General features: G+C 42.5%; 1 protein-coding gene across 1 annotated transcript in view; it reads left to right on the top strand.

The window, feature by feature from the left end:
- The window catches only part of LOC122808502 (hyphally regulated cell wall protein 1-like), a 161,973-nt gene that overhangs the window by 53,965 nt on the left and 80,197 nt on the right, over positions 1–27,811 (top strand). Inside the window, exon 2 of the mRNA XM_044079458.1 lies at positions 2,723–2,894. Within this exon, the coding sequence (XP_043935393.1) occupies positions 2,723–2,894 (172 nt within the window). The remainder of the gene's footprint in view (positions 1–2,722; positions 2,895–27,811) is intronic.

Below are 27,811 nucleotides of genomic sequence, written 5' to 3'. Positions count from 1 at the left end.
TGCAGGCATCCAAATCCACTTGCTAGTGGCAATTTCGACAGTCTAATAAATCATCAGTGTCAAGTCTGTGTTCAGTATCAATAAAAACATCAATTACAACAAATTATGGACTTGCTACAAACTTCTGCATACTTTGATAATGCTTGCTTTTGAATGACAGAATTAATTTATTTTTAAGTCTTGAGTATGAAAACTTTAAATTATATTAAATTTATTGATAATGTTTTTAGTTTACAGAGGTACACTTTCAGACTTACAGTCCTGTATTGATTACTTGAATAATGAAAATTATTTAAGATTTCCTTTTGATTACAGTAAAAAGTCCATTTTTTAGATCTGTGTACAAAACTGAATGAGCTTTGTTGTCATAAGGGTTTTAAGAAGGAATTTCAAAGTAATGGGTACTTGAGTTAAAGCACCATATATCCTTCATCTCTAAAGAAGAATATTGTTAAGGGACAATTTATCAGGGTGTGCCACTTAATACTTGATGGCAGATATTTTCCTTCTTTAGGATTTACATTACAGTACACAATTTACAACAGAAACTCAATGGAAGTGATGTTAGAAAAACGTAAAAAGCTAAAAAAGCCACAGATGAATTAAGTACAAACTTTGCAGATAAGCTGAAGAGAATATTGAAACCATATAATATTCAAATAAAAATTGTTAATCTGACTATGCTTGTTAAACCCTTTAGATAATATAAGTACAAAATAATTAATTAGGAATAATTGGAAAATCATTAGTGGAATCCCTGAAATCTTAAAAAAGTAGGAAATAAACCTGACTTTGTTAGGTAAAGAGGGAAAAACCTAAATAATATGTTACAGAGCAGGTTAAATAATTTATCAAGCCCCTGCCCTTGCCAAATCTAAGTACATATGAAAATGATGTGATTGTAATGACTACAAATATATTAAGAGTGGTAAAATGAGTATAAGGGATAGAGGAATTTATATACCTGAAATGTTCACTTACAAATCCAGTTATGTGGTTTGCACTGCTATGTGCATGCAGTGTGATGCATTTTATATTGAGAGAACATCCAGGGCATTTCACTGCAAACATATAAGCTATACATGTATTGTAGGTGAAAGACGATAAGTATGCATTATTAGATAATGCAGAAGTTTGTAGCAATTCTAAAAGATCTGTATTTGTCACAATTGATGGCTACTATTCATTTTGAACAGAGAATCAATGCTGATGATTTCTTAAACTGGTTAGAAAATTGCAGTCAAGTGGAAATGACTAAATCATTTTGAAAATTGTAAAACTTATTTGAAAAAGAAGCTGAGGAACTGATCTTGTGACTAATCCTGTGATGTATTTGAATGCCACTTAAATGTTAATGTGATTTTTGTACTTCATTCTGATGAAGTCTATCAGTAAGATGAAAGTGCTTATGAAATGATTAAAGATTTTTTTTTTCAAAAGTTAGTTAAATACTTTTGGCATCCTGCCCAGCAACATGCAGGAATGCAATGCTTTGGAGCTTTCAGGTTTGTAATCTTATCTAAATATCTTAATGAAAAAAACAGGCTTCTAGATCTGAAGCTTCATATTCCTCAGGAATAAAAAGAATCCCAGGAGGTTGCAATACAGTCATACTTCAACTGAGAGTTATACATCTGTAGTTACAACGACACTACTAACAACAAGTACGTTTTTTTTTTATTTTTGCACAAATATTTCTTTACTTCTGGCAGATATTTTATTACTCTCTGACAAAAATCATGTCAGAAGGCTTAATAAATCACATTTTGACATTATTACATTTCCTTAAGATCTTCATACTGACATTATTAAATTTCCTTAAGATCTTCATACTGATATTATTAAATTTCCTTAAGATCTATGTTCTAACTTAATTATCTAATAAATTGGGTTGTATCACATGACATACTTATCTTGCCAGCTAGCTTATTAGCATTCAGTATATGTAACACACACAAAAACTATAATGGCCCCAAAGGTCAGAAGGTGTTGTATCACAAACACCATACACAAAAATATTTTTTCCAGTCTCTGAATCACTTTAAATGTTTCTTTTTTGAGGGCTCTCATAGTCCTGTACTAAACACAATGTGTATATTAAGCTACCTTAAATTTGGTTATTGGCACACTTCTTTTACTATTCATAGTTTTATCACACAAGTAATGTCTAACATGAAACTGCACTTTATGTAATTCAGTCTTAGGTCAAGGAATATGTAACTCATATTCAACGATCTGTGGTTAACTAATATGCCATTTCCACATGTGGTCAGTTTGACAGTAATGCTTGCTGGTACCACCTTAAGTAATCACACCCATTTACGTCTAAAGAATATCTTTATTTTCACAGTGACAAATGAGTTTTCAGGACAGTTTTGGAGATTTAAGTTGAATAGTATGTTATTCAGCCTAAAAAAGAAGGAACAATACTTTCCTCCCTAGGTAAATGAAATAAAGCACAACTTGTAGATTGAAAATTTTGAAGTTACAATTAATTTCTATTAACATACCTTGTGCTCTTAGTTTGCTCCTTTCGCATGAGGTTTCTCTTTGTAACAGGTATTTTCAAGTTGTCATAGTTTTTATTTAATAAAATTACAAAATCAAATAAGAAACATAATTTAGATTAAAACAAAGCAATGAATTTACATATTTTAATACATGTATCAATAATGTAATATTTTTATTGTAATGACATCATTTTCTATTTTGTCCTGTGTAGTGACGGTTACTGGAACTAAAGGTTCAGAAACAGTCATTTTAAAAGCAAACTCTACTGCAGGGTCGTGGCTTAATACATCATGCAGTGATAACTCAACAATTTCTTTCTCACAGAAATTACCTATCCAAACTATATGGAAGCCAAGTTCTGCACTATCAACAGTGCAAATTATGTAAGTAAACATGTATTTTATATCATTCTGTGTAACATGATTCTATGCTTCAGTGTACTACTCACCTTATCATCAAAAATCTTAGGATTTTAAATTTGAGTATTTAAATGAAATAACATGAAATGAGACCATGGAAGGAGATGAACATGTTTGAGCTGAAAGTGAAGAAGCATGGTAAAGTAACTGCATGGTACACCCTAGCATTTTTCATTATTCCGCCATTCAGAACCCGCTTTATGGGAAGTATGAGAATGGGGTTCATTATCCGCCTGCTTCAAATAACCCAGGTAATTTATTTCATTACTGAGGTGCACACAATTGTGACTAAAAGTCATCTAAGGAATAAACCTGCAACATAGGTTACGGAGGGTGGCAAAATTGTCCATTCAATATGCATAATAAATTGTGGAAGAAAGTCTGAAACAAGAAACATGTGGCTCCTAACTTTGGAGTCAGTCATTGAAAAAGAACAGGCAAAAGCAGACAAGTGCATTTAAGGCGGCATGCTTTAGCGGGACAACGATTCTATGAAACTTAAGAACGTCAAGAGTGATGAACGTGGCTTTTGTCATTTTCCAACCAATGATGAATGATCTGCTTACCTGCTTGCAAATGGCCTCACTGATATACAGAAGCTGTGATGTAGAGCTTTGGTAGCATACAAGACTAGCGTATCGTAAGAAATCTGTCTTTTTCTGTACCATCTATTTAAGATGCAGACACAGTCAGTTAAATGGATCATAACAGTATAAGTCAAACAATTACTATGAGTCATATAACAGTAGTATGTCTGTTATGCATATAGAGATGAACTTCTGGTATAAAACCAATAACATTTTTCTCTAGCTAAGCTCACCTTTCATGAATGCATTGTCAATGTCAGCAAAAACTGTCAATCTTTAGTCCAATGCAATTCATGATTTTATCACCCATGTTAAGGAAAAAGACCTTCTTTTCTCTACAAAAAGCTTTCCACAAAATTTTCAATTACGTTTCCTCAGTCTTTCCCTATCACAAACCAGAAATTTCCCAAACTGCCCTTCTTGTCTACAATGTTTACTCTTTGGCCACATATCGAGAACATTAACATTATCAGAAACCTTCTAGCACAGCTTTCACCTAACCAGCCTCCCAGCATACTTAAATATGTTATATATCTCTTTCTGCACAAACTCCTGTAGCTTGATTTAATAATAATCAATGGTTTGGTGTTGATGATGCTCAGTTTACCAACTGCTGGCATGATCTGATCATGACTACAAAGACAATGGGCAGGATTCAGGAAGCCTCCGTGTAAGAGTTATAACTCTTAAACGGAGGCTGTAGTTAAACGGTGTGATGTCAGCATGTCATGCATATGCATGAGGTGCATGAGGCATGCTGAATCACACTGTAAGTCTTACACGGTCCATGTAAGACAGTAGGGGGCGTGTCCGTAGGCTAAGCCCTGCAAGCGGACATGCCCCCGGAAGTCTAGAATGGCAGAAAGTAAACACCCACGAGAGAGGCCATGGAAATGTGAATAAACACACTACACAACACATGCCCCCACAGACCAGCAATGTAAAATGTAAAAAGTGAACAGATGTTATAAAATGTAAAATGAAAACTTTTTTATTTTTTCTTTAAAACCCCGTAAATGTTTGTTAATGCGTGCGCACGTGTGCGCGGGTGTGCTACTAGCGCAACTGCAGTTAGCAATCAGTGGAAAAGGATATAAGAACTAAATATGCCCAGTCAACCAAGAAGTAATAGCGTAGTGGTAGAGTTTTCGGCTTAAGAGCAGGCAGGCAAGGTTCGAGCCCACACAACATCCTTTTTATTTTTGTAAATAAGCACTAAAAAGGCCCCTGACAGTATTGTACAAATGTAAAAGTATTTCCTTTTGTAAAATGGAATGAAATGGATCATATATTTTCAAGTAATACAATAATAAAAATATTTAGAAATGTACTGATAGCTAAGCTGCTGTCAAACAAGGTGAGACAGAGTGCCCGTAGCTGAGTAGTGTTTCAAAGGCTGCAAATTGCTTGCCCGTAGCTAAGCACTGGTTTAACAGGCTCAAACTGTGTGCAACTAGCTGTGCTTAGCTTAACATGCGTGTTAATAGCCAATTAAGGTTTAACCCAGCGCACACCGTTTGCGTGGGTGTGCGTGTGTGTTAACGGAGCTCACCGCCAGTGCGCATGCGTGAGCTCTGCGCAAACGAGCGCAGACCTGGTTTTAAGTGCTTAAAAGTGCCTTTGGCACGTTTGATTGACAGGTCCTGTACTCATTTCGAAAGAAAAATAAATTCCCACTGTCAGTCCCAAACCCAGGACCTTGGTAACACTTGCTAAGCCATGACTCTCATACAAGAACACAGTGCTAAAATAAATATAACATGTAATAGTAGGAATGAATATAAAGGCAATATAGGATGTGTACTACCCAAAGCATGTCAGGTAGATTTTTAATGTCCGAATTACTGGATTCCCATACTAGTTTAGTGTTAACAGAAACAGCCCTGCTAATTGTTAGCTTGTATATAATAATGTAAGGCAATGTACATATATGAAAGTATGTATATGTACACACACACACATATATATATATATATATATATTAATACATATGACATATAGTTGTAGGTGTCAGTATTCATACACACTCACTACAGGAAACAGTGAAGATAAATGCAGCAACCAGAATCTACAACACAGCCTGACACCTGTGAGACTTACTAACCCTTTTAACTGCTTAAAGGTGCCTTCAGCACTTTGATTGACAGGCCCTGTACTCAATTTGAAAGCAAAATAAAAGCATACTATTAGGCCCTACCACAAGACCATTGTAACACTAGTCTGTATGACCTACCACTAAGCCATGACTCAAATACAGGAATATAGTGCTAAAATAAGTATAACATGTAATAGTAGGAATGAAGATAAAGCCAATATAGGATGTGTACTACCCAAAGCATGTCAGGTAGACTTTTACTGTCCTAATTACTGGATTCCCATACTAGTTTAGTGTTAACAGAAACAGCCCTGCTAATTGTTAGCTTGTACTTAATAATGTAAGCTAATGTACATATATGAAAGTATGCATATGTACATATATATATATATATATATATATATATATATATATATATATTAATACATATGGAAATATAGTTGTAGGTGTCAGTATGCATACACACTCACTACAGGGAACAGGTGAGAGAAATGCAGCAACCTGAATTTACAACACAGCATGAATCATGAGAGACTTACTAACCTTCACACTCACAGAACACTGTCAACAGCATACCAGCATGGTCCACGCCCTTACAATCTGAAAGGGCAACGCCTGTCTCACATACCCTTTTATAGCACTGTCCTGAAATCACAGTGAGACATGCAATCAGTACACAACTGGCTGCATGCAATTAGCAAATGCTGCCTTACAATTGGTGCAGAGGCCATCACATGGACCTATGCAGATACCTACAAAAACATCCAGTACTAACATTCCACACATGCAATACATTCATTGCACCAAACCGATGGAGAAAGAGAGAGAGAGAGAGAAAGAAAGAAAGAAAGAAAGAAAGAAAGAAAGAAAGAAAGAAAGAAAGAAAGAAAGAAAGGCAGTGATAAAAAAAAAAAAACTGCATCATCACAGCAACAAAACCAGCAGCAGCAGCAGCAAACAGCAATTAGTACCAGTGACACAACAGCTGACACAAACACAGGTAATGCAAAGTAGCAGGTTAATACTGTGTTTACTGTGAAACCTCCAAATGTATCATAGTTCACTATCTATAGGTATGTCCATGAGATAGGTTGTGTGTACCTAGTCCTGATATATATACATATGTAATATTGCTGTACATGTCTTCCATACTTAAAACTTCCATAGCTTAGAACACAAGGCCAGTTATCAGTAATGATTCACAGAAGTGCTGAGAAGCTGTGTATTATGTGGAATTAGCGTACCAGTGAAATAACAAGCTAACAAATAACAAGCATATAAACAAAGCTAGATTCAGGAGGCTTGGATGTAGTGTATGCTACAGCAAACAAGGTGTACCAATGTCAGTAAGATACAGTTCAAATATGCAGGCACTATAAACCTTAAACCAGAAGTTCCCAGCTATGAATGGCAGAGTACAGCCTATTCTCACACAAGAGTGCAGACCACAAACTTTGTTAATGTTAAATAACTGGCCTGAAGCCCAACTGCTTATACCAGAACTAATACACTTGGACACTGGGCTCTCAATCAGCAGTTCCCAACTTAGAAGGATGAAAGCTACCTGTCCTGCCACCACAGTGCTTGCCACAAACCTTCATAATGTAAAACAACTGGTCTGAAGGCCAAGTGCTTAATCCAAAAGACTTAGAATGATAGCTACACTTTAATCAAGTTACAACCAAGCACTAATAACTACAATTTAATACTTTATGTATAGAATGTGTACCATATATTGGTGACATACTCTACTGATATCCTGTTTGTGTACTTTTCCAGGGAGATATGGCTCCAAAAAGGAACCCTGCATACTCTGCTGCAGAGGACGAAGTGGTCCACCAGAGCCTGGTGCATGACTATGACATCCTGTTTTCATGCACCACCCAGAATCAGCAGGAGAGGTCTGCACTGTGACAAAACCTTGTCAGCAGGATAAATGATGTTGGCATGCATGATAGGACATATGAGCAGGTGAGACATCACTGCAGTGATTTGATTAGAAATGTCCGCCAGCGTGCTGCAGATATCCGCAGGCAACAGGTTGCCACAGGTGGGGGGTGGCCACACATCCCCCCCTCACCAGACAGGAGGGGCTACTGCTTAGTTTCGTGGATCCAGCCCCAGAACAACAACAGCATCAGACTTGCATCATGATGGATATTGGATCCACACAGCAGCAAGACACTGAGTGTGCAGGTAAGATGCCATATGTACATATGACTGTTCTGTACTCTGTTACTTCATGCATACATAAGGTGTGCATGTGGTATGTATCTGTCATCATGATATGTAATTGTGCATGTGTGATACTGGCATTATGAGCAGCTGATGTGTATAAGGGAACTGGTGTACTACTGTACTGTATCATATGAAAAAACAATGGCACACTTGTGCCCACTGACATTACTTTCTTCATATTTCCAGGTCCTTCCCATCTAGCAACAAGGCAGGCCATACATGCTGGTGAGTGTGTTTATCATTACCTGAAAAACTATTTATAATACTAGTAAGAGTAGTGTAACTCAGTAGTATACATGCTGGTGAGTGTGTTTAATAATACCTGCAATACTCAAGTTAATACTATTAAGAGTAGTGTAACTCAGTACTGATGTGTGTGTGTACTGTGGGGTGTGCATGTGTGCAAATGTGCCTGTGCCCATGTGTGCATGTGTGTGTGTGTCCATGAGTGCATGTGTCCATTTCTGAATGTGTGCATTTGTATTGAAGTGCATCACCGTAAAATATGTCTTGAGACTGTAATCTGTTTTCCCTGTTTTCCTCCCGTAGGTTCTGGTGCTGCTCTGGTGACCTGCAGCAGGGAACCTGAATCTTGTGCCCCAGGTACTGATGATGAGGAAATGTCTATAATGGTGCAGGAAGGTGTGTCTGGGTCCGCCATTGGTCAGCCAATTGACAGTACACAGCTGTCATCCCCTTCAATGCGCACAGTCATCCTGCCATTACATCCCTTGTCACCATTGTCCCTAGGTGATGGACAGTATGCATTGGACATAGATCAGGCTAATGTGGTACCTGTGGTACATGCATCCCCACAAAGCAGCCATGAGCAGGGTCCTCCAATGGTACCACGCAGACAGTCACCCATGGGTTCTCGTGAGGGCATCCATGGCCGTACTGCCTCTGGCTGATGTGCCCAAGGAGGTATGTCAACCTCCACTATGTTTCAGACTGTTATGCATGCACAGGCGCGTATGGATAGGTACACCAGACAGGGTCTGAGGGAGCTGACAGCATGTCGCACAGCCATGACAGATGGCATGTGTGACATTGCGAATGCTATTCATAATTTCACAGATGTCGTTAACAGACATTGTGGGGACATACAACAGCTGCTCCACAACCAGATGTCCATGGGCCAGGGTGATGGTGTGCGTTTGTGGCGTCGACGTGGCCATATGCCGGCAACAGCACCAGCTTGCAGTCGCCGCGGATGACAACAGGCCCACTCACGCACCTCAAGTGCCAGCAGCAGCCCCAGCAATGCTGGGTTAATGCTGTTATCAGGACGCCCCAGGATACCACATGCACGTGGCTCTGGACAGTCCCAACAGGGAACTGTGTCCAGTCAACACACACCCGCTTCTGATAACAGTACCCAGTCTGGGTTAGTACCGGATACGGTCCGTAGCACCCCTGCCAGGCACAGGTACCGTGTCCGTGCCCACAGACACTGATCTGGATGACCTGACAGGTGCAGTCTGTGGCTGTCCACAAAACCCTGTACATGGCAGCCATTATGTGGGACTGTGTGCATGCTTACACACATGCAGAAATTTAACAAATAAGGCAAATACATACACACACACACTGCACCAACACTGGTCCACCCTGTGCTGCTGCCCCTCACAAACACACATGCACACACATGTCAATTGGTGGTACCAGTGGCTGGCTTGGGCATATCTAAGCCACACCCTGTGCATATGATGACACTGTGCCACCTCCTGCATACTACAACATCAGTGCAGGAAAAGGTAAACACGTTGCTGATGCACAGGGTGACTACATAGATGTGTATAAGTAGTAACATGTTGGTAACTGTTCACTGTTGCACTATGATTATGTGTATATCCCAGCATTCCTGCTGCAGTAACTGTATGAATGTCCTGAATTGTTATCTGCATCCATACTACTTAGCAAAGTGTACCAGCTGCACACCATCACATGCTACCATTGACTATGGGAATGTGCATCATGTGCTGTATTGTAGATTCAGCTATATGTATCTATTCTGTCACACATGCATTTACACACACACACCCTGCTACCCCCACACATGCACACACTCACCTGCCATTTCCATTATTTATTACCCTACATGAGTAGCTGTCGACACATGACAGGTACACATTTGAAAAGTGCACTATTTGGATTACTACCGATTTCCTCTTCTCTACCTGTACTCACAGGGTGCAGGCAACCTCATTAGTTTAAAAGTGTAATGTGCATCAGGGACTGTGGTTCCCTGACTGCCACATCCAACATGTTTTCCATACAGAAATGCACACACAGAAACATCCCACATCCACACACTTGCCACATTCAGGTTTCAAAACACTATCTAGGTATGTTCTGGTACATGTCCGTGTTACAGTAGCATGTAGCACTATACTGAGTACTGGCAGTTGTCTGTTGTCATGTTGTTTGTATAGGGTGCTGTCAACATCACTGTTTGTTAAGGGAAATGTGCACCCTGCAGTGTGTAGCCCCATTTGGCAAAAGCCACATCCCACCCCCAGCATTGTGCACACACACACTAACCCCACTCACACTAAAACACATACTTTCCATATGCAAGATTCAAACCCCTACCTAATTGTGTTATGACACTAGAGACAGACACATTAGCAGAGTGCCCTATTTGCATTAGTGGGAAAAAGTGTTTCTAATGCTGTACTTAGAGGGTGCTGACATCATCTGTGTTTAGGAAGAGGGTTGTGCACCCTGTAGTGTGTTCTCCCAGTTGGCAAAAGGCACTTTTCCCTCACAGCATTATGCACACACACAAACCCCACTCACATACATTCCCTTTGCAGGATTCAAACCCCTACCTAACTATGTTATGACACTAGAGACAGACGCATTAGCAGAGCGTGCTATACGAATCACTGGGGAGCTTTAATTCAGGTAATATAGTTATAGAGTGCTGACATCATCAGTGTTTTAAAAGGGGAATCTGCATCCTGTAGTGTACTTTCACAGTTGTTAATAGGGGCATTTCCCGCACACACATAGATGTGTTTGAGGTTTGCATATGTGGGGGATCCAGTACTCCAGTGTGATTAGTATATGGTTCGATTGCAACAATGAGGGATATACTTCAAGTGGTGAGCATTTTGTACTCATGTTTGTGATGATCAGGTCTAGTATATTTTCCCCTCTTGTGGGAATGTTGACTACTTGTTCCATAGCTAAAGAGTTTCTCAACTATGGGAACCCTAGAGCTTGGGTATTGTGGCTTGAGTAATGTTCACAGTCTATGTTTGGGTAGTTGAAGTCACCCAGTATGATGGTGTTTGCAGATAAATCTATACTCTCCTGTATCTTCATGAAGGCTGTGTGGGATTCCTGAGTTTGAGAGGGTGATGTAAGAGCTCCTCTGTGTCTCTTTTCATGTGGTTCAGGGAGGTATGTCTCAGGTTGTTCACACCAGCATGGACAATGACTGCCTCATACTTGTACTTGCTGTGGAGTGACCTGAGTGCTTGTGTTATGTGGCACATTCTATCACCTGACAGGTAGCTAAATGTGACCCTCACCTTGCTCAATCTGGAGAGTGGGATGTCAGTGTGTCTGACTATGGCATCACCTATTATAGGTGTGTCACACATTGTGTTTGGCCTTATGGGCTGTGCCTGTTAAGAACACTGACTTTGTGAGGTCTGTGTTGCTTGTGATTTGTGTTCATGTGGGATGCAGCATGTCTGGCCATGTCATTTCTGTCCGTGGTCTGGTAAGTATCACCTTTGGTGACATAGGTATTCATATGTCAGCTGGTGGGCATTTGCAGTGTTACCTACTGAAAGTGGTACAGCTTGTTTGTTGTACAATGGACTACATGCAGCCCTGCTTACAGTAGCTATGTTTGCATGCATGTTTCCTTGCAGTTACCCTGGAATACTGATCCGACCTGCCATGCAGAGTTACACAGCTTCTGTGGACTCCTAGTGACATCTGCATAACTTACTATATGTATGTTCATGTCTCACTTGACAGAATGTCACTGTTTCTCCTGTTCACATGTACGTTGCCTGTGACACTTTGCATATGACTTACCTGGCATCTGTCCACGTGAGCAGTCATATATGCCACTGCAGGACTCTAAACCTGATGATGCACACACTTGAAACATTCCTCAGCATGGAGAACATCGCTATCTGTGCAGTAACAGATACCGGATTCAGGGCTACCAACAGCACCCCAGCACTACCAAGTTATACCTCATACCATGCTTTTCAGGCCTGAAACTTGCACAAAACCACAAAAGGGGGGGTGTATTGATATTCATCCAAGATACCCACACCTCCAGGTTGGTGGCAAAGCACCAAACATCAGAGACTATCCATATGCAAGTAACAATGGGTAAAACTGCCTTCCAGGTTATAGCCTGCTACAGACCACCCTCACAAACACAAGAACAGCACGTGGCCTTCTTGAAAACAGTTGGAAATATGTAGGTCTGTCCATACACCATTATATTGGGTGAGTTAAACTACCCAAACATAGACTGGGAGCATGACTGTAGCTCCAACACCCTAGCCCAAAGATTACTAGAATTTATATACCAAAATGCTATGGAACAACTTGTTACCACTCACACAAGAGGGGAAAACATACTGAACCTGATCATCACCAACATGGAGACTCTATGCTCCAGACCAGAAGTGTATCCCTCACTGGTAAGATCAGACCATAAACTAATCTCACTGGATATTCACATCCCGAGGCCACCCCCTGCACAGAAGAATACAGTCAACAACTCATGTAAAGCAAGTTCACACTCCTCATAAATGATGTGGAAACCTTCAAAGCCCCCAGGCCTGTTGAAAATATAGACCAGACTGCAGATACCTGTATAAAGGCATTCTATGGACACCTTCAGGAATGCATGGATCATGCAATCCCAAATAAAAGCAAGACCCAATCCTCCAAAGGCAGACATCCTGTGTGGTGGACACCAGCCATAAACAAACTATACAATAGAAGGATGAAGCTACTAAATGATACAACAAACTCCCAAAATGTGAAGGCATCACTGATGAGTATTAGATGAAAACTACAGGCACTCATAAGATTGTCTAAGGCCATCTTTGAGAGAAAATTCCACAAGACACTGAGGATAATCACAAGGCTTTATTTAGTTATGTTAGGAACCTGGGTGGTAATTCCCAGATATGCTCAGAGGTAGTCCAAAATGTCAAAAGAAATACCATACACACAGACATTGCCAACATCCTAGTGGACAGGTTCACTGCTAACTTCTCCCCCCTCCACACCAAAAGGGCAAATATTTCTCCCAGCAGAGTGCTGCCCCCCCTGACATCTCAGATGCTCAGGTAAGAGCTGCCCTCTCCAAAGCAATAAACACTGCATCAATGGGACCAGACAGTGTCCCAGGCTGTGTCCTACATGAACTCCAAGAAGAGCTACACCCAGACATAACACTACTGTTCAATCCCAGCCTTACTACACGATATGTGGCCAAAGAGTGGCATACAGCAACAGTGGTCCCTCTACATTTAGGTGGTGCCTTAACGGATCCTGGACACTATCGCCCCATAAGTCTGAATAGCTTGGTCTGCAAAGTTATGGCAAGGATCATCATGAACCTCATAAATATAGATATTGGGGACCTACAGACACTGAATCATACACAGTTTGGCTTTGTTAATGTCAGATCCTGCTTCTCAAACCTGTTTGATTTCTTTGAAACAGTCACCAAGGCCACTGTCAAGGGGAAGGTTGTCTACACAGCCTACCTGGACCTTGCATAAGCCTTTGATACAATACCCCACTTGTGCATTCTAGGGAAGCCCACCAGTGTACATATTAACCCCTATGTCACTACAGATATTGCACAGTGGCTCAAGGGCAGAACACACATGGTTAGAATTGCTGGAGCCATGTCAGCCTCAAAACCAGTTACAAGTGGTGTCCCACAAGGCTCAGCCCTGGGATCTGTCTTGTTCAGTATATATTTATCAGAGGTACAGGCCAACATGGAAGGACTGTGGCTGAGCAAGTCGCAGATGACTGCAAACTGGACGCCATAATCAACTCTCCAGCCAACACACGCATCCTCTAAAAGGGCCTCTTAGAAACAGACGACTTGTGCCACAGCCATGGCCTCAAGCTGAATGCCAAAAAGTGTATAGTCATCCTCTTTGGCAAAAACAAAGTGACCACAAAGTACCACATATGTGTTAATCCATTAAGTACAGAAGAAGGAATTATGGACCTTGGGGTACACAAGTTGATAGCATTCTCTCATTTGACAACCACATGACCAAAGTGGTTAGAAAAACATTTTATATAGGCCACCTCATCATGAAGGGATTCACATGTAGATCAGAGGAGGACATTGTGCCTCTTTACTCATCCCTCATCATGCCCATAATTGACTACAATGCCCCTGTCGGCATGCACCTTACCAGATACCTGCAGCAACTGGAAAGACCACAAAAGTACCTCAACAAGAGGATCAAAGGGCTCAAACAGATGCCACATACTGACTGGTTAAAGAAACAGCAGCTCTACTCAGTGGCATACTACCTTTTCATAGGCAATCTGTGCCTGACATATAAAGCCATGTCAAACCCAGACTTAATGGTCATGCTGCACCTCAGAATATCCAAATCCCATCAAGCTACACACTGGAAATACTTGAACCTCAGGAGTGATATACATAGGACATGCTGGAGGGACACATTCATAACTCAGAGGCTCCCTTCACTCTGGAATATTATCCCAATACAGGTTAGGCAGAGTCACTCAGTGACTGTCTTCAAGAGGAATATTAATGACTGGATGGGACATTGTAGGTTTACCCTGGGTATCTCTTATGTGTCACTGTTAGACAGAGGCACAGTATACTAACCTTGGAAAAGGGCATAGCAAGATAGATTTACAATGCATGGTGAAACCCGCACACATTCTGGCTAGGTTTATAAATGCCCTAGGGCAGATAGCCTAGTATGAACCTATGATCCTATGTATCTTGTTCACTATTGGCCCTATGTGCTGTTAATCACCAATGCAATCTCAATACTATGGTAGCATGTGCAAAGGTCAGTTGTCAGTCACCTCTATGGTACAGTTGTGGAATATGCAAGTCATGTAGTAATGTCACAGCTGCCACATGTACACAGTCAACCCTATCCCCTACCCATGGATGTACAACACATGTATGAGATGAAAACACATAGCCAAACTGTGGACTAAGCACTCTGAACCCAGTACTGGCATAACCTGTCAGGTGGCATGAAATACTACAGTGACTGCAATACCAGTCTGATGTAGACCTACACTGACAGCAATACAAGCACGGGAACACACTGTGCCATTCGTGGAGCCTAAGAATGGCATCCTGCCTGAGTGGCAGACACCTCTGCAGCTGGCACACAGGCATACATTAGGCCTGAACACAGCACGCATAACACATAGCACACAAATCCTGTGTGCCAAACAAGCACAGTCTGTACAGCTATACAACACTCCTGCTGCAGTTGTGTTAGGCACTTTTATTGTCCGGTACAGTGAGGTCATGCTCACCAGGCTGGACAAGGTGAAGGTCACAATGATATGCTCATGGGGCACTATGGTCCACCACATAACACAAGCATACAGGTCAGTCAGATGCATGGACACATATGACTCAGTCATTGTCCATGCCACTACAGCTGACGTATGATGTCCCTCACTGAAATACATGACAGGGAACATGGAAGGGCTCACTGAGCAAGTGGCACAGGCTGGTAGAACCCTGACCTTGGTTGGCATCATACCCTCACCAGGAATGCTGACATATTACTGAATGCTAATGAATTACTGTAGCTACAACACCCTAGCTGAAAGGTTCTTAGCATGCAGTCACTGCATTGCTATGGAACAACTTACCACTCCCACAAGAGGTGAAAACATGCAGCACCTGTTCATCAACAACATGTAGACTATATGCCCCAGACCAGGTGTGTATCCCTCACTGCTAGGTTGATAGCATCTACATCTCACACTGTATATACACATCCCACATGCAGCACCTGCACAGAAGACCACAGTCATAATGTTACCCAGTGCAAATGCCATGTATTCACATGTGGCAGGCATCACACATGGTAACTATTGAAGGTCACAGGTACATATGTGTATTTGGCACACACATACATCATGTGTGCATTGCCATAACTGGTTTAATCGATGTCATGCATTATTGTGAGAAACAACCCGTACACATGGACATTCTGTGTGAGCAAAACACACGTGACATGTCTGGAATCAAAAGCCATAAATAATTGTGCTATTGTTTACAAAGGGGTATGTGCATCCTGTAGTGTGTTTTCCCAGTTGCCAAAAGGGATGTCCCTTTCATACAAACTTACACACTCACTAACCCCCCATCACACACACTTGCAGGATTCAAACCCCTACCAAACTATGCTATGACACTAGAGACGGACACATTAGCGGAGCACGCTATGCGCATTGCTGGGTGATTTCCTTTCTCCTGATATACTTATAGGATGCTGACATCATCAGTGTTTAGAAAGGGGAATGGGCATCCTGTGGTGTGTTTTCACAGTTGCCAAAAGTGATGCTCTTTTCATACACACACTAACCCCCCTTCACCCACACTTGCTGGATTCAAACCCCTACTTAACTATGTCATGACATTAGAGACGGACACATTAGCAGAGCGCGCTATTCGCATTACTGGTAGATTTGCTTTCTCCTGATATACTTATAGGGTGCTGACATCATCAGTGTTTAGAAAGGGGAATGGGCATCCTGTGGTGTGTTTTCACAGTTGCCAAAAGAGATATTCCTTTCATATACACACACTCGCTGGATTCAAACCCCTACCTAACTATGTTGCGACACTAGAGACAGACTCATTAGCGGAGTGCTCTATTCGCATTACCGGAAGATTTTGTTTCTCCTGATATACTTATAGGGTGCTGACATCATCAGTGTTTAGAAAGGGGAATGGGCATCCTGTGGTGTGTTTTCACAGTTGCCAAAAGGGATGTTCCTTTCATACACATTTACACACTCACTAACCCCCCCTTCACACACACTTGCTGGATTCAAACCCCTACCTATGTCATGACACTAGAGACAGATGCATTAGCGAAGCACGCTATTCGCTTTACTGGAAGCTTTTCTTTCTCCTGATATACTTATAGGGTGCTGACATCATCAGTGTTTAGAAAGGGGAATGGGCATCCTGTGGTGTGTTTTCACAGTTGCCAAAAGGGATGTTCCTTTCATACACACACACTAACCCCCCTTCTCACACTTGACACTTGCTAGATTCAAACCCCTACTTAGCTATGTTATGACACTAGAGACAGATGAATAGCAGAGCGCACTATTCGCATTACTGAGAAATTTCTTTTCTCCTGATATACTTATAGGGTGCTGACATCATCAGTGTTTACAAAAGGGAATGAGCATCCTGTGGTGTGTTTTCCCAGTTGCTAAAAGGAACATTTCCCTCGCACAGACTTACACACAGACCAACCACAATCACCCACACACACACACTCTGGATAAGCTGTCATTCCCTAGGCAAACAGCCTAGTGTTGACCTCTACACCCATATGTTTAACTGTCAGATGCACATTATTTGGTACTGATAGCAGTGTTTGCAGGTCTTTATTGCCATAAAATTTCCTGTTTGTATGAACAACTTGTGTATCTGTGGAAGATGTTTGCATATGGGGGAAATCCACTATATCATGTATGTCTCTGTAGTCATTTAAGTGTGAGCACTGGTCAGATTGCTATAATGTTGTTGGTTACTGGAATAACACGTACATATACCAGATATATGTGGCAAAATGCTAAACTGATATTTGGACTAAGTGTGTGAGCATGCCCAGTTCAGCCCTCTCATGGCATGTTGTGTGAAAGATGTCTCATTTATCGGTGTGTGAGCATGCCCAGTGTGAGCTTTCCATATGTTGAACTCTGCAGCCCATCACATTTGTGGATGAGTGTGAACTTCAACAAATATCTCCTGTTTATGGTTGTGTGTTCTGTGTCATGTTGTGTAGTTACTGTCCAAATGCTTTTTGTGTGAACACAACAGGGATTATACTGTGCCTGCAGGTTTTGCATGGGATACTTTGCATACAATTGTCAACATCCGTTCATACTGACCTAACACTGTAGTACTGTATAGTGTAGTGGTTCGGTACTTTCACTGTGGTGGACAGTATTCTGGGCTTTAGTCCTATCACTGCTTTACATTTCCATAGTGAGCACAACAGCCTGATTAGGGTCCAGTTGTGCACATATGACCATGTTGCATTACGTTCAGATGTTAACTACTTACAACAGCCTCGTCCAACATCATTAGTGTATTCGACAACATAGGTGTACATTGGCAAACACTACCGATGTGCCCTAGGCCATTTCTAATGCTAGTCAGAGAGTGTGTTTGTCCTTCAACACATTGTAAGTGTAGTTTGCCATGACATATGTCATGTTTAGTATACTGTGCCTCTGTCTACCCGTGACATAACAGTGATACCCAGGGTAAACCTACCATCTCCCATCCACTCATTAAGATTCCTGTTGAGGAGAATCAACGAGTGACTCTATGGATAACCTGTACTGGTAGTTTACTCATGCATGGGGGTGGCTTCTGTGTTATGGATAATGCAGTACAGCTTGTCCTATGTATGTCGGTGATGGGGTTCAGGTCCCTCATGTGCATAGCTCACTGCCATTCAGATTGTACAAGGTGCAGCATGTTCATTGATTCCAGCTTGGACATGGCTTTCTACATCAGGCACAGCTTGCCTGGGTGGCCAGCATGGCAGTGTGTGGAGTTGCACTCTGTTTAATCAGGCAACACATTACATCTGTTCAAGCTCTTTGATACTCCTGGTGAGGTACTGTTGTGGACTTTACAGTTGATGGAGGTGTCTGCTGAGGTACATCCCACAGGTGCTGTTGTAGTCAATTGTAATGCTGATGAAGGATAACTGCAGAACCACAATGACCTCCCTTTATCTAGATGTCATAACCTTCATGATTAGGTTGGTATATGGATTGTTTCTGTTAACACTACAGCCACATGTTTGTCCAATGCAGGATATCTATCACCTTGTGTACCCAGGTCTGTCATTACATGTTAAGTATGTAATGGGTTAACACCTATGTGGTAATTGGTGGTCACTTACTGTATATCCACAGAGGTTGACTATACAGTTTTCTCCATTTAACTTGCTGACATGGCTATAGCACCAGTTGTCTGTTTCTATGTGGCCCTTTTGTGGGATGCTTGTGTCAGCTGGAGTGTCAGATATGTTGGGCAGTTTGTAGTCCTCTGCAAACATGTTCAGGCACAGTACTTACATGTTGGCCTGTACCTATGGGGCATATATACCAGACGGGGAAGGTCCCAGTACCAAGCTTTGTGGGATACCTGTTATATGTGGTTTGTAGTTTGACATGGCTGCAGCATGTCTGACCATGTCAGTTCTGTCGTTGGTCTGGTTTGCAACCCCTCTAGTGACATTGGGGTGTATATATAAGCTGGTGAGCATATCTATATTGAACACGTAAGGTATTGTATGGAAGGCTTTGCAAGGTCCAGCTATGCTGTGTGGACCACATTGCCCTCATCAGTGACCTCAATTACTGTTTCAACTGAGTCACACATGTTTAGGGGCAGGGTCTGCACTTAATAAACCCACACTGGGTAGGGTCGGGTGTCAATAGACCCCCAATATCTTTATGTCTGCGGTACATGCTGATCCTTTCCATATCTGTGCAGACCAAGCTTCTCAGGATTCTGTGGTGGTTGTTTTTAGTATCCATTCAGGCGACACCTTTCTTGAGAACGACCACTGTTGTTGTACACTGCTCTTTGGGTACATATCCTGTGGTAAGGCTGACATAATGTTAGGGAGGCAGCAGTCTGCTGGGAAAGATATTTTGCATTATGGGGGAGGGGGGGTTTGCACTGCACCTGTCAGGATGTATGTTGGCAATGTGTGTGTGTGTTTGGTATGTTGTTTGTAATATTTGTGTGATCCAGAGCATATCTGGGAATTCACAACACACTTCCTACCATCAGTTGCAGCAGCCTTGGGATTATCCTTAGTGTCCTGTACAATTTGTATCATAATAGGTTCATAGGTTCATACTAGGCTATCCACCCTAGGGCATTTGTAAGCCTAGCCACAGTGTGTGTGGCTTTTGCCAGCCCTTGCTATGTGAATATTATGGCCATTTATGATTTACTTAGCTGTGCCTCTGTCTGGACATGACACAGTAAAGACCCCCAGTGTACATCTACAATTATCCATCCATTTTGCCAACTTCCTGTTGAAGAGTGTCAGTGAGGGGCTCTGCCTAACATGTAGTGGTATTCTGTTCTAGGGTGTGGAGAGCCTCAGGGTTAGGTATCTGTCCCTCCAGCACATCCTATTTCATTATGTGTTGAGGATGACATCTCTGACTCACACAGCTCCGATGGCTTTGAGTTTTCTGGGGTGGAGCATGTCCATTACTTCTGTGTTGGACATGGACTTGTACAACAGACATACAATGCCTCTGTGTAGGCTGTATGTGACTGCATTCAGCTGTGGTGTCTACAGCCAGGCAGCATATGACATATATTTGAGACCCTTTCTAACTCTTGGTGAGGTACCTTTGAGGTCTTTCTAACTGCTGCAGGTGCCAGGTAATGTGCATCCCAAATGAGGCATTGTACTACATTATGGGTCTGATAAGGGAACAGTATAGGGGCACAATGACCTTTGTTGACATAGATGTGACTCCTTTCATGATACAGTGTCCAATACAGACAGTCTTCCTAGCCAGATTGGCAATGTGACTGTCACATAACAGGTTACTGTCCACTTGTGTCACTAGGTCCCTGATTACTCCTTCCATACATAATGGTTTACCACCTATGTGGTAATTTGTGTGTACCTTGTTTTGTTTTTGGTGGTACATTCATACTGTCCACTGTCTTCAGGACTGCGGGGTGGGATTCCTGTGTGTGAGAGTGTGGTCTGTAGCATGCTACAGACTGTACAGCAGTCTTGCCTATGGTTAGTTGCACATGGGTGGACTGCAATGACGTAAGCATTGTCAGTTAACTGGACGTATAGGTGTCTGTGCTGAATATGGATACTCACCCTCCTTTTATGTTTTGTTCCAGGTTTTCTGGCCATAACACATGATATGTGGTATTACCTGGTAGTGCTGGTGTGCTGTCATGAGGTTTGCAGCAGGTTTCTATCACTGGACAGACATCGATGTTCTCCATACTGGGGAGGGCCTCAGGAGCATACATATTGAGGTTTACACATCTGGCATTGATCAGCATTACCCTTCTGTTTCTTTCCAGTTTTGTTTTCTATGGTGGTGGGTTAGTCTTTTCGGCCTTGCCTACAAAAGGATCTCTGTAGGTTGCAACAGCCTTAGGCAATATCCAGACACCCATGGATAACAGGTGCAAGCCATCCCTGGAACAGCAGCATGTCTCACTATGGAGTCACCTATTACAACTGTATCAGGCATGTTTCTCCTTCTGTCCTGTGACTGTTTGGCACACCAGCTTTGTGTACTATGTGTTACATGTGCTATGTCTGGAGGTTGTTTTATTGGGTGTCTGCTTTGGAGGCTTGTGTTGGTGTTGTGTGTTTGTAATTAGGGCCTCTGGGAATGTTTTGTGTTTATGTGTTTGGTTTACAGTCGTTGTAGGTCTATGTGGGACTGGGTTTGTGGTGTACGTGGTTACCTTCTCCTCCTGACTAGTTTTGACAGTACTGATTTGGGGGTGCTCAGGCTCCGGTTTGGCTACCTGGTTGCGTCTATCACATATATTTGTATTTATTGGGGTGAGTTGTTGTCGTGTGTGTACTTGGGACAGGTGTCACCTTGCCTCTGGATTCACAGATTCTACTTGTTTTGCCTGGCCTTTGTGGATTGTATGTGTGGACACATTTTATTGCCATACTAGTGATCACTGATTACTTCACTTTTTATGTTTGATCTATCATGTGGTAGCTTCCTCATTCTCTTCAATGGTTTAGTAATTGCTGGAGTCCAGCATGCCAGATGCCTGGGTGTATGGCATTGTGTCTTGTTGTTATTTGTGATTGCAGACTCCAAGCACTCTTGGCTGTGTTCATGGAATACCTCTATAACATGTTCTGCAGTGTGTCCCATATTCTGGACTTGCACAGGGCCTTTCATGGATTCCACATTGGTTTGTAGAGGTGCAAGCTATGCTTTATACATGTGTTTCACTGTGGTATTCTGGCCAGGGACTGGGGTCGGGATGTGTAACTACAGTGTGATTACTCTATGGTCTGGTCTTACCAGTGAGGGATACACTTCTCATCTTGACATCCAGTACACATATTTCTGATTATCACATCCAGTATGCTTACCCCTCTTGTGGAAGTGTTACATTTTGCATGTCCATTTTGTTTGATGGATTCTGGGAAATTTTCTACAAATGTGTCGGTGCTAGTATAATACAAAGAGTATAGTGACAAACTTCTCAAAAGCTGACTTCACACTTCTTCAGACTGAGATGGTATCCTTTAAGCCCACTGGGCCAGTGGAAACCACCACACACAATGGTGACTCCTTCACAAACACTTTCTACGGACATCTCCAAGAAAGCATGGACCATGCAATCACAAATAAAACCAAGACCCTCTCCACCAAGGGAAAGTGGCCTGTCTGGTGGACCCCAGCCATAAATGAACTGTATCACAAAAGAAGGATACTAATGCAAAACAGAGCTAAATCTCCTAAAGGGAAGGCAGCTGTGATCAGCACTAGTAAAAAGCTACATTCTCTCATAAAGACATCCAAGGTCAACTTTGAGACAAAAATCACCAAAGACAATAAAGATAACCACAATGCCTTCTTCAGTTATGTCAGAAACCTGGGTGAGAACCCTCAGATATGCTCAGAGTTGGTACACAACAACATAAATTTCAGTGACCCGACAGATATTGGCAACATTCTGGCAGACAGGTTCAGTGCAATTTTCTCCCTCCCTCATCCCCAAAAGACTATAGTTATCACAGCTGAATGTAACCTCACTGTCATCTCAGATGTCCATGTGAAAGCCGCACTCAGCAAAGACAAAAACACAGCATCAATGGGACCTGATGGTATCCCCAGTTGCGTGCTACGTGAACTGCAAGAGGAGCTAAGCCCGTATATAAAAATGATATTTAACCTTAGCCTTGCTACAGTATATGTACCTGAACACTGGCGTACAGCAACAGTGGTCCCACTCCACAAAGGAGATGCCTCCACAGACCCTGGGAACTACCACCACACTTAGCCAAGTGCAGGCAGGCTGTGTGGACTGCTTAGCCCTCATCAATGGCCCTACTGACAGTTTCAAAATAGTCAACTAGGTTCAAAAGGCAGGATCTGCCCTTTACAAAGCTGAACTAGGTGGGATCAAGAGTCTGTAGGTCACCAATGTCTCTTTTTAAGAGCTCCATAATGACTCTTTCCATAGCTTTGCAGACAAGGCTTGTCTGAAACTGAATGCAACTGATGTGTAGTCATCCCTTTGGGAGGAACAAAGTACCCACAAATTAACACATAGACAGCAACCCACTGAGCACAGAAAAAAAAAATCAGACACCTGGGGACCCATGTAGATAGTGACATCTCGTTTGACACCCATGTTGCCAAAGTGGTTAGAAAGCCTTTCTATCTTGCCCACCTTATCATGAAGGGTTTTCCATCCAGATCAAAGGAGGTCATTGTACCCCTATACTTCTCCCTTATCAGGCCCATGATTGAATACAAATCCCCATTTGGTATGTACCTCACCCAGCACTTGCAACAGCTGGAGAGACCCCAAAAGTACCTTACCAAGAGGATCAAGGGTCTACAAAACATGTCATATGCTTCCAGACTAAAGAAAATCCAGCTCTATTCAGTACCATACCGCCTACTTACAGGTGACCTATGCCTGACATACAAGACCATGTCCAATCAGGATTTGATGGACATGCTCCACTGCAAGCAATCCAAATCCACCAGAACCATGAGAGCTAAAGATTTGAACCTCAGCACATACATGTATAGGACATGCTGGAGGGACAGATTCATAACTCAGAGGCTTCTCACACTCTAGCACAGAATCCCAGTTCATGTTAGACAGAGTCCCTCACTGACTCTCTTCAAGAGAAATCTGGACAAGTGGATGTGAGATCGTAGGTTTACCCCAGGGGTCCTCCCTGTGTCACTACCAGACAGAGGCACAGTCAATTAATTTGATTAAGTAAAGGGGTCATAATGTGTCACTACTAAGTCAGAGGCACAATATTCGGAATCTATTCTGTAAACTTATTACCACTATAATGGGTGGCAATAGCCACATCACTATGGCTAGGCTTATAAATGCAGATAGCCTAGTAGTAAACTATGAAACTATGAAACTATGGTGTATGTGTAGGCATTTTCAGTCAAGCAATTTAATGTGGTTTGGGGGGCTTGATATCTTCATGTATTCCAACATAGGCCTGGTGCATTTCCTGCTATTAGGACAGTGGTCTGCAGCAAGCTATATACTGGTAGGCAGTTTTAGCCATTGGTATTTGACCATGGCTAATCCATGCTGCTTCTTGTTGTGGTACCAACATGTGGTGTGGTTATCCATGACATTTATTGCTAGTCACCCTAGTTTTGTAGCTTGTTCCATGTTTTGCAGCTGTACATCACTGTATGAGGTGTGACCTGGTAGTGTTAGGGTGCTGATGTGGGCTTTGACCCAGTTTTCTATTACAGCACTGATATCTACATTCTCTATACTGTGTGCGTTTACACTGCATGCATCTTGCTGTTTATACTTCTGGCATTGGGTAGCATTACATCTAGGTTCCTATCCCTTGTGGTACCTATGAAGGTGGGTTTGTGTTTTTGTGGTTCATGATTGGTGAGGGTGGATGTTAGTCAGGGTCCTCAGGTGTGCATATGGTACATGGTGTTACATTACTTAACACATGGCATTCATGCCTCAGGTGGTGCTGCAGGGCTGCCTCTGTCGGATGCACATACTACACTCCCTGTACATGTTTGGAAGCAGGTTGTGTCATGTTAGGCGTCCCTGTTACTATATGAGTGAGTCGGAGAGGGTATCAGTCCCAGTGTTCCTACTGAGCCAGTGTATGTGCTATGCGTTGCCTCTTTGCCAAGGCCAGGGCATACTGGGCACGCCTCCTTCTGCCTACTGGGGCAAGGTCAGGTTGTTCCTCCCCCGGTCACCCTCTGCCTGTGGTGGCCTTGGCAATGGTGGGGGTATGTTTGGCCCAGCCCTATGCTGGTCCTGCTGAAGCTGTTTCCGCAGGATCATATTATGTAGCATAGCACATATCATGATCATTTGGGTACATGTAGTTGGTGTGTACTGCAAGGCTCCACCAGATATGTCCAGACACCGGAACCATGACTTGAGCAGCCCAAACACACGCTCTATGACATTACGTGTTTGTGCATGTGCCTCACTATGGCGTTCCTGTTCAGGTGTGTGTGCATTTTTGATGGGTGTCATCAGCCATGGCTCAAGTGCATAACCTGCATCCCCCACTAGGTGTCCGTGTGGGAAGTCCACACTGGCAAATGATTGGTACAGCTGCGTCAGATGCCAGATGTGGGAATCGTGGTAGCTCCCAGGGCAGCCAGCACACACATTCATTATTATGCCCTGGGCATCACACACGACCTGGCAGTTGATGGAGGGGAATCCCTTGCGGTTAATATAGGATCTACCCCGCTCACCGGCTGGTGCTTTGATGCGTATGTGCGTGCAGTCTATTGCACCCAGTACCTCAGGGTATCCCGCTATTTGCTGGAAGAGACGCATATTGCCGGCCACAACCTCACGGGCATTAGGGAAATATACATGATCACTGACATGTGCTGACATGGCATCTAGGAATTGGTGCAGTACCCTGGAGGCTGATGCCTGTGATATCCCCATCATATCACCAGTTGGTCTCTGGAAGGTACCTGTTGCTAGTATTCTTAGGCCAACACATACCTTGGTTTCCACTGGGATGGGTTCCCCTCTGTTGGTTCTGTGTGTGAGACGTGGCCTGCACAGCTCAACAATTTGCTGCAGATGGTCTCTGTCCACTCTGTAGTGCTCTACTATCTCCAGCTCATGTAACCCATGGTAGGTGACCCTGGGCCTGTATACTCTTCTCCTTCTCCTCACTCTGGGTTATCTGTCAGCATCTGCATTGTCACCACCCTCAGTAATTCGCCTATGCCTGATTATAACAGCTATGGCAGCCCCTAGCATTTCTGCTCTGAGTTCAGCTTTTTCAGTTTTCAATTCTGATAGCTTACTCCTTTCTTGCAGTATCTCTTGAGAGAAACACCCTGCACTGCTGTTTGCAGTGTTTTAAGTGCTGGGTTGGGCTTCTAGTCTGCCTGTGTAATTGCCTGCTTCTAATTGTTATCACCAATTAACTCCAGCAGTATTCTCTGACAGCTTCCTTGTAATCTGGTTGTTTCCTTTTTCCTCTCTGTTTCCTCAGGGGTAGCAATGTGCACACCAGCATAAGCACGCTCACAGTGACTTAAATGCGCGCACACATACTTACATGGTTTGGACTTGGCTGATTCATGGCAAAACGCGTGCACACAGCCTTATACATCAGGCAACAGGCTTCCTGATGTTTACATTGCCTTACACATGTACACGCTTGCGCAAACCATTTTAAACGGTTTGCGACACGCTCCCACATGGGTGAACCTGCCTTACACGAGTGCACACGCACGCATGCATGTATATCAAGAAAATTTGAGTGTAGGGATAGTGTACACCCTCTATTTCTTGACTTTCCTAGTGTTCTGTTGGGACACACCTCTCTCCCTGATGTCTGTCTGTCATCTGTCATGTTACACTGCTCTCCAGTGTGATACATTTACTTCTATCATTCCCCCCCCCGTGATGTCACCTACCTCTTACTCTATTCCTCCCCCTTCTGTAACTCTTACACTACTCGAAAAGTGCTCATTAGCTATGTGGCAGTGTGATTCAGTATTGTAACCCTCATTTACATAGGATTGCCTAGTAATGTTTAGTGACATCTCTTACACTGAGCTTCCCCCCCTTGGCAACCACTACACGGTGGCCATATTGATTTTGGTCTGCTAGTCCCTGCATTGTCATTCCATGTACTACATAAAACCCACAATTGTGGGCTTATAAGCTTCGGTTATCACTTTTAGACAGCGCACCCTGTTTGCACAGGTGTGTGCTGCAGTTAAACATCAAAATCCCCTGAAAAAAAAAATGTTATTTTAAATAATTTTGCATCACTTTTTAATGCCAATGGCCACATATTTGGCCATTGGCATGCTAGATGACACATATGCAACCTTTATTTGGAGCTGACATAGCTCCGTTGTAAATTTTGCAGAAATGTACTCAGTTGTCAGCTGAGTACATTTCTGCAGCTAAAACGTCCGTTACACGGACTGGTTTGAGCTTCCTGGATCGCTCAAATACCTCATTTGCATATCTTTGAGCTGCAAATGAGGTATTGAGCATTTCCACGCCCAGTCCATGTAAGAGACGTTTAGCTAGTCTCTTACACGGAGGTTTGGGCTGTTCCTGGATCGGGAGGCTTACACGGAGGCTTACACTACTCTTAAACTCCGTGTAAGCCTTCGTGAATCCTGCCCAATGTGTTTGCATTGCAATATGGTGCATGTAGTTTTTATCTTATTTTTTTAAAGGATTCAGTTTTCAACATCAATGTTGCTCTTCTGTATGAGATGATATTTTATAGTCTTTTTAAAGTTGTTATAGTTTATTTTTAATGAATTTGTAGAGGGTGGAAGACAGTTGTTTATTCTGTCTTTAGTTTTTTTTTTTCTTAATCATGCAGTTTTTTTTTTCAAGATGTAATTTTGTGGGTAAAGCAGGATTTACAGTGAGC

This window comes from Protopterus annectens, chromosome 8.part0 (genome assembly GCF_019279795.1).
Source record: "Protopterus annectens isolate FY-2018-M chromosome 8.part0, PAN1.0, whole genome shotgun sequence".
Lineage (NCBI taxonomy): Eukaryota > Metazoa > Chordata > Ceratodontiformes > Protopteridae > Protopterus > Protopterus annectens.
This window is presented reverse-complemented; position numbering and strand designations above follow the sequence as displayed.